This window comes from Ictalurus punctatus, chromosome 1 (assembly GCF_001660625.3).
Source record: "Ictalurus punctatus breed USDA103 chromosome 1, Coco_2.0, whole genome shotgun sequence".
NCBI classification, from domain to species: domain Eukaryota; kingdom Metazoa; phylum Chordata; class Actinopteri; order Siluriformes; family Ictaluridae; genus Ictalurus; species Ictalurus punctatus.
The window spans coordinates 34,471,568-34,486,535 of NC_030416.2; the positions used below are offsets into that span (position 1 = coordinate 34,471,568).

Here is a 14,968-nt window from a genome sequence, read left to right on the forward strand (position 1 = left end):
GGGACACAGTGATGCTCTGCTCCTCCACTCACACACTTTCTCAGCTACCCACACACACACACACACACACACGCACGCTCTCATACACCTACATATAGCCCTAGTTTTTCAGCTTGCTGCACCCACGCATGTGAGTAAAGTTCCTGCCTGAGAGTTTGCCTGTCAATAAACTTCACGGTATATGGCACATGTGATAGATTTTTAAATAAATAAATAAATAATCACATACTTTATGATAGTTTGTGTGCTTTTTAAAAAATAAATAAATAAATAAATAAATCATTAATTTATTTTAAGCTCCATGGCCAGCGGTCCAGCGTGTCCTTTCTAATAAAAATCAGAAGGTCATTGGGTGCACTTTGGTACTTTAATGAGTCTGAAGGGAACAAGGGTTTCGCAGAAAACCCTTAAATCAATGCTTAGGTCAATGTACAGAAAAAAAAACACACTAGAGCTTCATAATCAATAGTATCTTAGGAATAATCACAACTGTAGCTTTATTTACACATTATAAACATTATTAACTGCCATTTTGGTGACTTGAATTACATATGTACTTGAACTGTATGTGTCTGTTTGAACTTTCCGACCAATCAGAGTGCAGAGACCAATCAAACGAGACGGGAAGCTTCATTCGGCTAGTCCCTGTGAAGTGTCTTCGATGTGGTGAGGTAATTTCCACTGAAACAGGAAGTCGGGGCGGGACATATCGAATGGCTCCTCCCCCTTTTTAAATAGCCAATAGCGTTTAGCTGTTGGGGTCGAGACACTTCAGATTATAGCAGTTACAAACATCCCTTCCCTCACCAGTCTCTCTTTTCTCTCTCTCTCTCTCTCTCTCTCTCTCTCTCTCTCTCTCGCATTTATTTTTAGTCTTAGGTTATGTGAAGTTACTATGGAAACGATAACATAATCGAACGAGTGCATTATAACCATTATTTACCTGTGATTCGTAGCTTCTGGTATAGAAAATGAATCAACATCTTCTGACCAATCAGAGTGCAGAATTCACCAGCGCTGTAAAAGATGGATCCGGAGAGTTTCATACGACCGAATTATTATAGAATACCCAACGTGAGTACTGAGATGTTCTCCGTGGCCTATTTCCGTGTGCTAAAAGTGTTTCGGTGAGGTCATCGTTTTGATTTAACAGAATTAACCAATCAGCTTCTTCATCCCGTCCCGCACTCCACGGTCATACCCACGGCATGTTTGAAACGAGTTCTTCCTTTTCACTTTATTAACTTACGATGTTAAATGTGGAGACGTGAAGTGGGTGCATCTCGCTCGCTCTCTTTTCTCTCTCTCTCTCTCTCTCTCTTTCTCTTTCTCTTTCTCTGCATTACCATCACGTTCGTTGCTTTGGCCTGAGGATTTTTCATGTCTGTGTGCAGAGCCTCTCTCCAGTCTATTAGTCTCTGATGAGCAGAAAACTCTGTACGCTGCAGTTTACTCTGCCGCTTTTAAACACAGCACTGAGACCATTAGCACACTGCAGAGAGAGAGACATGGAGGAAAGACAGACCCGGGTGTCTAATAGAGAGACAGCGAGAAAGAGAGAGAATATTTTAGCACAGCGGGTAACATTTCCATTCTCAGCTGTAATCCTCAGTTGCAGTAAATACTTAGATGCTGAGCATAGAAACCTCTGCTCAAGCTCAAATGTTTGTCTGGTCCCCACTAGGAGATCAGTTCCTTTACAAAACATAATAATAATAATAATAATAATAGAATAATCATAAATACAATTATACAAGCATAACAAAGGCAAAGTAGGAGCTAAGCAAGCATCAGAGTTTGCCCGACAGTTTGGTTTGGTCTATCGACACGAAATCCATAACTTATTGCTGGCATGGATTGAAGATGATCTGATTCGAATTTGGTGAAAATCGGACGAACGGTATGTAAAGCAAAAATTAAAAAAAAATAATAATTATACCCCATGAACACTAGGTGGCACTGTTCTGAGGGAAAACTGTGTAGGTACGCTCATGTCATGATGGCTATGACATATACTAAGTTTGGTAATATACTAAACGTGGTAAAGCATTACGGAGATAAAGCCTCGTCGTCAAACTCATTTGTACGTTGTTCCAGAACGCTTCGACTAATCGACTTGAATTTAGTGATCTGATTTGATTTTAGGGAAAATCCGACAAACGGTCTAGGAGGAGCTCGAAAAAAATAGGGTTTTTCAGACAATTCAAAATGGTGGGGAAATTTCTCATGACAGAAAATGACGTCGTAGGGTGCATTCGACTCGGCACGGGCCGACGAATCGGAGGAAGCCCTTATAGTTCAAAAGTTATTCGCATAAACATGAGTGGAAGCTTGAGCTGTTGGTGGCGCTAGAGGGTTCGAGATGTCGTCTATTGGTGTGCCAAATTTTCACACGCTCAGCCCCTAATAATAGAAGAGCTAGGTTAAGGTCTGCGTTAGATTTAGGTGTAGAATAGCATTAATTAGCTGAATTAAGAATTGTTTATGATTAATAATTATGTCAATGGAAGGTCCTCACAAAGGAAACAGGTGTGTGTGTGTGTGTGTGTGTGTGTGTGTGTGTGTGTGTGTGTGTGTGTTCTTTCGGTGCTGAGATATTGGTCATCAGATCTTAATACACTCTGTCATCTGTGTCATCCGGTGGCCAAGAGCCTGGTTGATCCATCCCAAAAGTGGGGATTGAGATGACCCTTACATGATTCTCTCTGCCTCTCTCCTCTCGCGCTCTCTCTCTCTCTCTCTCCTCTTTCTCTCCTCTCGCGCTCTCTCTCTCTCTCTCCTCTCTCTCTCTCTCTCTCTCCTCTTTCTCTCCTCTCGCGCTCTCTCTCTCTCCTCTCTCTCTCTCTCTCTCTCTCTCTCCTCTTTCTCTCCTCTCACGCTCTCTCTCTCTCCTCTCTCTCTGTCTCTCTCCTCGCTCTCTCTCTCTCCTCTCTCTCTCTCTCCTCTCCCTCTGTCTCTTTCTCTCTCCTCTCTCTTTCTCTCTCCTCTCTTTCTCTCCTCTCTCTGTCTCTCTCCTCTCTCTCTCTTCTTTCTCTCCTCTCGCTCTCTCTCTCTCTCTCTCTCTGTCTCTCTCTCTCTCTCTCTGTCTCTCTCTCCTCTCCCTCTGTCTCTCTCCTCTCTCTCTCTCCTCTCTCCTCTCCCTCTCCTCTCCCTCTGCCTGTCTCCTCTCTCTCTTCTTTCTCTCCTCTCGCTCTCTCTCTCTCCTCTCTCTCTCTCCTCTCTCTTTCTCTCTCTCTCTCTCTCTCTCTCTCTCTCTCTCTCTCTCTCACACACACACACACACACATACACACACACACACGCACACGGTTGATTATAGCTCCAGTAGGAGTAAAAGAAAAGCAGCAGTCGAGAGTCCATCACTGCTAAAACCAACCAGTGCAGACTCACAGGAGCTCATTTGGACTTCAAATGAAAGAAGGATAGTGAGAGAGGGAGAGAGAGTTTTCTTAAAAAATACACAGCTCAAAAGAGAGAAATTCCTGCAGCCCTCCATCTCTTGCTCATTTAATTAGATCACCAGGAGATGTGCTGTCGTAACCTCCACAGCTGCCGTGTCCACTTGATGTGGACCTGTACAGAAGCTGAATTTGAATTTATTTCATCAGTTTTCACAAATGACATTTTGCTCAATCGATGTTGGGTACCGAATAGAACCTCATGTGAGACAAATTATGCCAATGTTCTCCTCAGATACACTTTACAAACAGTGTTAATTAAAGGGGTCATTATATGTTTTTTTTAATTATTATTATTTTATTATAATTTTCTTCCCTGAGGTGTAATTATAATATTAATGAAGTTTTTTTTTTTTTTTGCACAAAAATCATACAGAATGTAGAAATTTATGACCTTTTTCCACCCCGCCTCTGACCCTCTGACTGAAACGATCGGTTTTTGTGTCATTTGCCTTTAAAATTTCAATGTAACCGCCCACTGCTGTGATTGGGTAACATCTTTGCCTATGAACGAATCATCCACGCCCCCTGCCGTAACACGTGCCGAACTGTTTTCAGAGACTGAGCGCCAGTGGGCGGGGCCAGCGGTGTGACGATGTAAAAGTCGGTGTCGATGTCTCGCCGTATGGGCAGTCGTATGCAAATGTGTTTGCCCATGTGACATCACGAATCCCACCACGTCCAAACGGTTAAATAAAGGCTCGTTTTGTACCGAGGAGGACGTATTAAGCTATGAAACTTGCAGGACGTTTTAATGGTACAACGACCTCTCACAAAAAAAATTAAAATTTCTCATGTCATGACCCCTTTAATGTAACTTATACCATAGCATGGTTGAATTCTCAAACCTGATTGGTCAGAAGGTGTGCGTTATTTGTCTACCACAGTACGACTCGGACAGTAGTACCGACTGTAACATGAACAACAGGTTTATATTAATGCGCTCGTTCTGATGCATTATCGTTTCTATAGTAACAGCTCATACACAGGGACCTGAACAGTGGAAACACCACGTGATCTAGGACTAATAATAATTTATTTTATTTTATTTTTTTTAAACGTGTTTAAAAGGAAAGAAATGTCTTGTGGTTTAAAAGAAAAATGTACTGTTTAATCATTGACGTGTTTTGTTTGTTTGTTTGTTTGTTTGTTTTTTGTTAGGAGATTTAACAGTTATGGAAGGAGTCTCAGCAGTCACGGTGCTCTGTAAAGCTTCCCAGAACGAGAAAGTTTTCAGGACAGAGGACTTCACACTTTTTGTTTTTTTTTTTTCAGTAAAATGTTCATCTGCATTTTTTGCAGGAGAACGCAGGGAAAGACTGTTTATCGTTGTTTATTATAACATAAATTATACGGGAAGTGAGAGCAGGAAGTAACTTATCTCACAGACATTCCATATCATCAAATCTAACTTTAAGCTAAATAACACACTCCACTCACACATCCCCGGTGTAAATTATTATCGTAAAACCCACACTGTCTGTCGTGTTATTCCTTATTCGTTCTGATTGGTCAGAAGCTGTTACTTCAAATCGCAGGTTTATATTCAAGCCCTTGCTCTAATACATGTTCGTTTCTATGGTAACGAGGTACACGGGGACTTGTGTACTGAACGCTCAACATATACAGATTAAAAAACGCGTATAATTCCTGATTTGCTGATCAAATACTATGCGATAGAAGCGAAGACATAATTGAATGCAGTGTTGGAGAGCTTATGGAGAGGTAATGCGTCAGTGCATTCGAATTATGAGCTCTGTGTTGGTAGGTTTTTACTTTCTGACCAATCAGAAAGTCCGCGCCGACAAATTTTCTGCTTCACAAACACGGAGAGGTCGGAGAAATATGGTTTCATTCGGCTACTGAGATCAAATGAAAGCTCTTATTTGTGAAGGTTTTTTTTGGCTAGAGAGTCGTTCTGGCTGTGAGACAAAATACAGGCGATATGTTTCCATAGTAACAGCTGATCCGCAGAGACTTTTATGGCAGATGCTCTACATTATAATTTTTTTTTTAAGTGTCTAATCATCGATATGGAGTGGTAAAGTTTTCTGTCAGGAGGTGTTTATTTAACGTTTATGGAAGGAGTCTACAGTGTCAGCACTTTCTAACAGTAACAGAGGTAAAGCTGTATGTTTTCTGGCACAGGAAACTCCAGTCTTCAGGACAGAGGACACACGTTCTGTCTTCATGGTAACATGACGAGCTCGGGAGGTTTTTTTTTTCTTATTAAATTCAAAAGAGTGAAAAAAGAGAGGCTGGTGAGGGAAGAACTGTTCTACTTGCTGTAAATGTAAGTGATTACAGGAACAAACGTGTTTTGTAGATGTAAGCATGGTTTAGTGGTTAGCATGTTCGCCTCACACCTCCAGGGTTCGGGTTTGATTCCCGCCCCTGCCCTCTATGGGTGGAGTTTGCATGTTCTCCCTGTGCTATGGGGGTTTCCTCTCCCAGTCCAAAGACATGCATGGTAGGCTGATCAGCATGTCCAAAGTGTGTGATTGTGCCCTGTGATGGATTGGCACCCTGTCCAGGGTGTACCCCACTTTGTGCCCCATGCCTCTTGGGATAGGCTCCAGGTTCCCCATGACCCAGTAGGATAAGCAGTATAGAAAATGGATGGAGGAAAAGAGGAATTCTGCTTCACCTCCAGCTTGTCACACCAACGCGTCGTTGTTTATTTTCCTAAAACAGCAAGTCCCGAGTCCTTTTTTCATTAATAGTCCATTTCCATGATAGTCAGTTTTGCTATTTATTTTATTATTTTTTTTAGAAAAATATCCATGGCGCTTATGAAATCCCTCACTGCGTTCTAATAATTTGTCTCAAATGATGTACCAAATACCCTTAATACACTCTGATGTTTTTAGAGAATAGGGAGTAGGGCGTATAGGCATATAGGCAGGTATATGGGTTATTGTCCCTGAAGCTTTCATTCCATAAGAACAAAGCATTTTTGCATTTACATTATAGTAAAATGATGAAATCTTGCTTCAGAAATATGATTGGGCAAAAATTGTGTGTGTTTTTAGCACTTATAATATGCTGATGGGATTCAGATTTTTTTTTTTTTTTTTTTTTGACCCGACTACTGGTCCTGACAAAGTCTATTTCTTGAGATAAAGCTGTTTTTGATGACATAATATGAAATACAAAAGTTGGCTAATTTCAGATGTATAATCATTTGGACCGATACGAGATATGACAGTAGGACAAAATAGGTTGGGAAATCTCATTAAGTGGAGTTTCATATCCTGCTGGTCCGGACTGTGAGCTCTCACGTAGCACCACGGCAGTTCAAAGGCAGCCGTGCTGCAAATTGCTTTTCTCATACACATTCCTCAAACTTTATTCGTTTTTGCCTGAGAAGGCAATCGAGGAGGGTGGGTGGATGAATGAAATATACATCTAAGGCAGCCACACTGAGAAAGAGAGAGACAGAGAGAGGAAGAGAGAGAGAGAGAGAGAGAGAGAGAGAGAGAGAGGAAGGGCAGCTATGGCAGGCTTCGGTCATTCAGACTGCAGTCAATAGTGAAGACAGAACAGCATTCATTCTTTATACAACCATCTCAATCAGCCCCTCCATTGCACAGAGAGATTTTTTATTTAATTTTTTATCGGTTTTATGATGCATCAGCTATGCTTTCGTCTAGCCATTCTGCGTATAGCAACATCAGACTTGACTTATTATTTATGTTATGACATGTTGCTATAAATTATTTAATTCGATTTAACTTCATAACTTCCCATATTCAGAATTATATGTGAATATGGGAACAAAATGCAACATTTCCAGACAGTGCAGTTGCACAACTAAGTAAATAAAAGCAGGTACAACCAGTACGACAAAAATTATATATGACATCTCACAACCAGTGAAAGTGCAGATTATATGAAGTAGAATTCACAGAGTATGAATATAAAGCAGCATTAGGTTAGAAAAAAGGCAGCTAGTGTCAGTAGGGACTTACAATTGGGCTGTCTATCATATTAAAGGTCAACAGGAGGGTCATATGACAGGCATTATAACAGAATTAAAGATAGTAGCATTATCCAAACAGGCAGTAAACAGTAACCAGTAAACAGTAACTGGAGAGCTAGGAACTATGGGAAACTGTGTGATTCCGAAGGTCTATGAAGTAGGAGACAACAAGGTATACCTCAAGATTAAGGATTAAAATAATCAAAGAAAGCCAAAGACTAGCAGAAACTATGGAATTATGTAGGAATGGGAACTAGAAGAAACTAATGGCCAGACCAAGACTAGAAACTAAGGGATAGTCCAATCTTACACTGTTGTGTATTAGCACTTTATGTATTCCTGGGTACCTTTTGCTGTACTGTTATGTGTTGCACCATGGAACTAGAGGAAACAAGGGAAACCCCCAGGGCACAAAACAACAAGAATCTAGGGGCTGCCCCAGAACTAGGGGATGCCCCATGACTAAGAACTCAGAGAACCTCTAGGACACTCCTGTGAATAGGCAACACTAGGGGGTACCAAAAAGTAGGGGACACCCCAGGATTAATATAAACTAGAGGATACCCCAGGACTAGGAACAAGGCAATGCTAGGGAATACCCCAGTACGAAGAAATTATACACACTGAGGTATACTTTGGGAGATGTTACTAGAAGATATTGGGGAACGGACCATGACTACAAACTAGCGGAATCTCAGGGATACCACAGAGATGAAGGCATACCCAAAGACTAGGAACTAGTAGAAACTGGGGTAATCCACAAGACTAGGAACAATACGAATCTAAGGGTCACCCCAGGACTAAAAACTTAGAGAAGCTAGAGGACATCCCGATTACTAGAGGATACTAGGGGATACTTAAAGACTAGGAACTAGGAAAATTAGGGAACAACTCCAGGAGTAGGATCTAGACAAAAACTAGACGATACCCATGGCTAAGAGGAACTAGGGGATAGCCCAGTATTAGGAACATGGAGAAGCTAGGGGATACCCCAGTAAAAGGAGATAAGAGATATCTGAGGACATGTTACAAGAAGATATTAGGGAATAAACTATGGCTACTAACTAGGATACCCCTGGGACTAAGGACTACCCAAAGACTAGGAACTAGTAGAAACTAGGGGAAGCCCCAGGACTAAGAACTATAAGACTCTAGGGCTCACCCCAGAACTCGGAACTCAGAGAAGCTAGAGGAAGCAAGCAGACCTAAACTCACTGACACAAAAGTAACAGAATTGTTCAACAACCCATTCAACACAACAAAGAAACCGAATAAAGAGTTAGCACAAGCAGGCTAGCTTTTATTTGATACATTTCTCAGACTCAAAAAGAAGTCATTCAAAGAGAGTGGTTTTGATAAAAAGTTTTGATAAAAAGTTTTGATAAAAAAAATAAATAAATTGTGTGGAAAGGAGAAGTGAAACTAGGCTAGATAAAATCTTAAGCAAGTTTTACTTGAGGCTGCCCCTGCCCAGTTTCGATTCAAAGGAGAACATTTCCAGCTAAGTACACAACATGGCCATAAGTTTGTGGACACCTGACCATCACATCCTTATGTGGTTCTTCCCCAAACTGCTGCCAAGTTGGGAGCACACAATTGTATAGAATGACTTTGTATGCTGTAGCATTACAATTAAGAGTCCCAAACCTGTTCCAGTGACCCGCAATGGGCAAATCCCCACAGACGTGCTCCAAAAACTAGTGGAAAACCTTCCCAGAAGAGTGGAGGTTATTCTTACAGAAAAGGGGCACTGAGTCTTGAATGGGATCTTCAACAAGCACATACAGTGAGTATGATGGCAAGGTGTCCACAAACTTTTGGCCATAAAGTGTACAGAATATATACACAGTTGAACATTTCATCCAATTAATCATACGTCTTACTCTGAACATGCATGTCACTCTGTGCATTCGTGAAGTTTCGTGAAGGCTTATGGAGGTACGGTTCAACACGGCAGTATTCTGCTTCAAAACAACAAACAAAACCCTTGCTGTCCTACAAGGTAAGAGCTCCATGGGATCCTTAGAGAAATACATCAACAGTTTGTGGTACATATTCTACCTACAAGATTAAAATGAACTCTGTTAGAGAACTTTCATGGATTTAGGTTCCTTGGGGGGGAAAAAAAACTCAGGCAGATGGGCAAATACAACAAAAATGGCAAAAACAACCCAAAATATCTCGAAAAAGAGTACATTATCATATCATGTGTGGCTGCAGAAATGTGAATTGCCTGAGGGTGTGGTGTGGTCTGGAGTCTTGATAGTGTGCTAAACTGGGTCAGTTCTGTACTATGTTTAACTTCCCCACTCTTTTAATAGCGCTAAGACCCAGACACAGAACTGGGCCAATCCAGCATCTGCCTAATTAAATCAGACCTATTTCTGACATGTGTTATAAATGTGTATGGTATTTAACATCCTGTAGATGTCCTCTTTAATACTGATGTAGGAAGAATGAGCGTTTTCTGTGCTGGGGGGAATTCCCTGCTTTTCTCAACAAGATTTGATCTTGCTGATTGGTTCTTTCAAGTTCTCAGATAGAAGTTATACATTCTAAGTATCTGTCTACCTTCCGACAATCTCGCACCATAAAAAGAACTTTTCCAGTCCAGTTCAAGGCAAGGCCATGTTACAGCATTATAGCACTTTCACATATGCATTTAGTTACTGTAGTTTAAATGGAACCCTGGTGTGTTGCCCCCTCGGTGCAGTTCTTTAGGCAGCTGAGAACACAGCAACGACACTCAGATGTGGACCAAAACAACCAGTCTGGGAGATCCTGACTGAGATGGCCTCAGTCCGCTTCCAAGTGAACGCCATTGCAGTGAGAAAGCAAAATCCACTCTGAATCGACCCGACTGCAGGATCTCGAACCAAACACACTGTATGTTTTAGGTTGCAGCTTTTTTGTTTAGATGTGTCACGTGTTCTGTATATTTGGACCAACAAGCAAACCATTTGAATAGTTCAAATTTAAAAGCCCCACAGTCATGGAACAGCCTTCCAATTATTGTTCTGGAATCGGACAGAGTCTAAGTTTTAGAGTAGAGGCTGAAAACATATTCGTTTAGTTAAGTTTTTTATGAATATTTTTTTCTTTAGGTAAAGGAGCAGATCTAGAGAGCTCACAGGCATAGAGTGCTGTGGTGAACTGGGATGTTTGGATGCTGTCACCCCCCAACACCACTTTCATGTATTCATCCCGGTTAGTTGATGGTGGAGTCCCAGAGAGCCCTCATGTCTGTGTTACCTTCTGGCTCTCCCTTTTAGTTACACTGTCATAGCTAGTCTTGATGGAGTCCCTGCTTGCACTCATCCTTAACCATTACAGGACAATAACCATACCTAATAATCTCTCCCTCTCTCTCCCTCTCTCTTTCTGTCGAGCAACACATGATACTCCTGAGATGTGATGCCAGTGATCCTGACCCCTTCTGCTCTCCGGATCTGACTGATCCATCCTGATGCCCTACTTCTGGTTGGAGTTCTCATCAGTTGGAAGTCACACACTGCTGCTGAAGATGTCCCACATGGTGCAGCCTATAGATCATTGAGATTACTGATGATGGTACCACTTAAAAACCATAGACTAGGGTTTGGACCTCAATTCATATGAACAGTTATTCTATGATGGCTAGTTCTGCACTCAAGCCTCCATCAGTGATCAGTGGAGAAGTTCAACAAAACAGACTTCCTGTAGAAACTGTAATGAATTTCCTGGTTACACACCTGCACTATTTGACCATGTAGTATTAGTACATTTACAGAAGGGGTGTATTTATTTATACTCACACTATCCGGTGTCACCCAGATGAGGACGGGTTCCCTTTAGAGTCTGGTTCCTCTCAAGGTTCCTCCCTCAAATCGTCTCTTATGTTATAAGCTTTTCCTCTGGTTTACTCGTTAGAGATAAATTCATACATTTAAAATCTATATCCTGAATGTATATATTTCTGTAAAGCTGCGTTTGGACAACATCCATTGTTAAAAGTGCTATACAAATAAAACTGAATTGAATTAAATGTACTAAACTGATTATTACACTGGCTTTAAAGTTTGTAAAGAGCAAATTATGAATTGTTTAAGATTCAAAACTTAAGGTCTTATAACTTGATTTGGGACTTGAATGCCAACAATGCCTTGGTCCCACCTCTGCTACAAGTCAGTGTATTCATGCCTGTGTATTGCATTATATTAAAGAAAAAGCAGAAGTTCAGTGAATTTGATGCTGCAAAGTGCCTTAAAGAGAAAAAAAAATAAAAATTTCAGTCTTGCATGTGTAATGCTCTGATATCTCTAAACTTTATTAATAGTACACTCGTGACTATCTGTTACGTAAAACAGACTGAAAATGCTTCTGTTTCCTTTGTGTGTTCGTGTGTGTGTGTGTGTGTGTGTGTAACTAATATATAATGTGTATAGTGTCGTTTCAAACACAGAATAATAATCAGTTGTTTCAGACAAATTTCTCAGAGGACGGTTTCCTGAAGTAAGCAGGTGTAAGAAAAGAGGAATAGGGGGATGAGAGAGAAAAAGGAGATGAGTGTAAAGGGAAGCGGAGGATGGACAGAAGAGGCCAGGAGGGTTGGAGGGTTGGACAGTGAGTTTCTCGCCGCACCACCTGTCCACACGAGACGTGCAAACAAACATGACCACTCACTCGTTAGCTGGAGTTCAGTAAAACCAATACAGCAAATGGCCGACGGTAACCTTAGTCCATGCTAGGACACACACACACACACACACACACACACACACACACATACATATACGCAAATACGCACATGTATTTGTACACGCACAAATATTTTCTGTTCAACAGTAGCATTAATGATGCAAATGCTTTATACAAAGTCTGTCTTTCTCTCCCTGGTGTTCTCTTATGTGTAGAGCGTAGAGCTTGAGGGGGGGGGGGGGGGGGGGGGGGTTCCTTTTTTTCCCCCAGAGATGTCAGAGCACATCCGGAAACCTCACCCAACAGGCAGAAAACGACTCAGAGCCTGATTTCTTACATTAGGCAAACCCGGCGGTCCTCTAGAACTCCCTCTGGTCGTGTCTTTTGTGGATCTGTGCCACAACACTGTGCATTAATGAGCGCCGGGGTGTGTTTGGACTGTTTTCGTCTCTGCTCAAGGTGACACAAATTGAGTGTGTCCATGGTGACGGGATGCACCGCAAGGTTCTGGAGACTGTCTGGGTCTGGCAGCGTGATGACAAGAGCCTCCATTTTCCCTCAGGCTATGTGCTCGTAATACAGCACGACACAGGATCTGCGCAACACCCTGGAAATATCGCTCAGGTGGAAGAGACAGGAAGAAGGCTGTCACATATAAATGACTAATAAATGCTACCTGGCCAGGTTTCATGATTAGATTGTGAATTGTGTTTCAGAACAGCGAGCTCGGCGCCGGCGTGCGTACAAAATCGCCGGAGCTAAATCTGCAACGTGTTTAATAAAATCTGCCAATCGGGTGTCAGATGGAAGATCTGAAACAGTTTATTACTAAAGAAGCGTTGTTTGATGTTTCTAGCAGACATGGTATGATCTGTTAGCTGTTTATGATGGTGTGCTAAACTCTGACACTCAAAATGAGATTGGATGCAGGTTGGAATGGAGGTTTTTTATAAAGAGTGATCCGTAGTGTTGGTAGGAGATTCAGCTTTGAAATTTGGCCCTGTGACTGCCTAATACGTTATACCAGAGTACAGTTGGTTTTCTCACGTGGTTGGTCAGAAGGTGTTGATTAATTTATTTTCCATAACAGCAGCCTTGAAACCCTAACCACAGGTTTAAATGAATGTGCTTGCTCTAATGCACTATTGTTTCCATAGTAACACCTCATTTCCAGGGACTTACGGTACGTACATGCTGGACGTTCATCATAATTGAAGTCTAATAATGGTTTCAACAACCTGCTGTTTGTTACCAAATAAAAAAAATGAAAGTATAATTGTTGACATGGGGAAAATTTCTACAAGGAGATATTTACAGTATTGAACATTTTATGGAAGGAGTCTCCAGTGCCAGTGCTTTAGCTTTACAGTCAGTGGTAAGGCTGTAACTTTAAGCTTTACACCACAGGAAAGTTATCGGTACAAAGGAGTTTACGCTTTGTCTTTTATTAGCAAGAAGCTCCATTGTTTTTTTGTGTTACTGCCTTTAAAAAATTAGAGTCTGGTGAGTGAAGAACTGTTTAGTGTTTTAGCTGCTATTATTAAACGCGACTATAAATGGACAAAAAGTATGATGTGTATACTGTATTATATAATAGACTTTAAAATGTTAGTGTTGCTAACAGCACGTTTGCCTCACACCTCCGGGGTCGGGGGTTCGAGTCCCGCCTCCACCCTGTGTCTGTGGGGTTCTCTCCGTTCCTTGGGGGTTTTCTCCGGGTACTCCGGTTTCCTCCCCCAGTCCAAAGACATGCGTTGAAAGCTGATTGGTATTTCCAAATTGTCCGTAATGTGCGAACAGGTGTGAGATTGTGCCCTGTGATCGGTTGGCACCCCAGCCAGAGTGTCCCCCGCCTTATACCACGAGTTTCCTGGGATAGGCTCCAGGCTCCCCCAACCCTGTGTAAGATAAGCGTTATAGAAAATGGATGGATGGGATGGATAGTGAGTAATAAAACACTGCAGGATGTGCTGTTATGGGAAAATAATAATAATAATAATAACATCTTCGGGGTTGATTACTGTCAGAGCTGCTGTTATAGTAAATTAACCAACACCTTCTGACCAATCAGAATCAAGACTTCAGCTGCACTGTGGTATAATGCATAGTAAAAGGCGCACAAAATATCAGCTTGGTCTCCAAAACGCGTTGAAAATATTTCCCTCGGTGATAGTCATGTCACTGTTCCTCTTTATTGTCTTGGAGCTCTTTGTGAACTCTGACATTATGCCCTTTTGACCACAAGCACAAACCTTAAACCGCTATAATACTATAGTTTAACTGTATGTCCTTCAAACTCTACTGACAAGCCTTGTATTACAGAAAGATGCAGAAAGCAGAGACATAATCTAGGTAGGCAGTAGCAAAAAAAAAAAAAAAGAGTGAGAGAGAGTGGCTGTTTGCTGTGAAGAGGTATTCAGCTTGGTTTTTTTTGAAGAAAATGAATGATGGTAGAGCGGTGATAGCGCAAGTACATCGTCCTCATCTTCACGCCTGCACTCACAGCACCATAACCAGTATCCGCTCTCTTCACAGTTATTCATCTCAAATCCATCTGGCCATTTGCTGTGGTTTATACCTCTCGGCCCAGCCCTCACAGCTGCTACAGAAACACTTCACTGGCAGTTTCATCTCTTTCTGCCAGTCTTAACAGACTCCCTCGCCCTCTTTTTCGTTTTTAGAAATGAGTACTGCGGGCAATCACAACAGCCAACCGCACACGAGCCATGAATCATTACAATGGTAAAATCAGATCCAGAAAAGCTTGCGTAATACACGTGAACAGGAAACAGTCTAAAGCTTGGCCCATATAAGGTGCTAGATGAAGTCAGTGTTAAGCAGCACGAGTGAG

At 41.6% G+C, this 14,968-nt stretch overlaps 1 protein-coding gene across 1 annotated transcript in view; it reads right to left on the reverse strand.

Annotated features, from left to right (window-relative positions):
- LOC128633724 (RNA-binding protein 25) overlaps positions 1-12,669 on the reverse strand; it is a 47,826-nt gene extending 35,157 nt beyond the window's left edge. The window contains exon 1 of the mRNA XM_053683362.1: positions 12,455-12,669. Coding sequence (XP_053539337.1) covers positions 12,455-12,669 — 215 coding nt within the window. The remainder of the gene's footprint in view (positions 1-12,454) is intronic.
- Between the last annotated feature and the right edge of the window lie 2,299 nt (positions 12,670-14,968).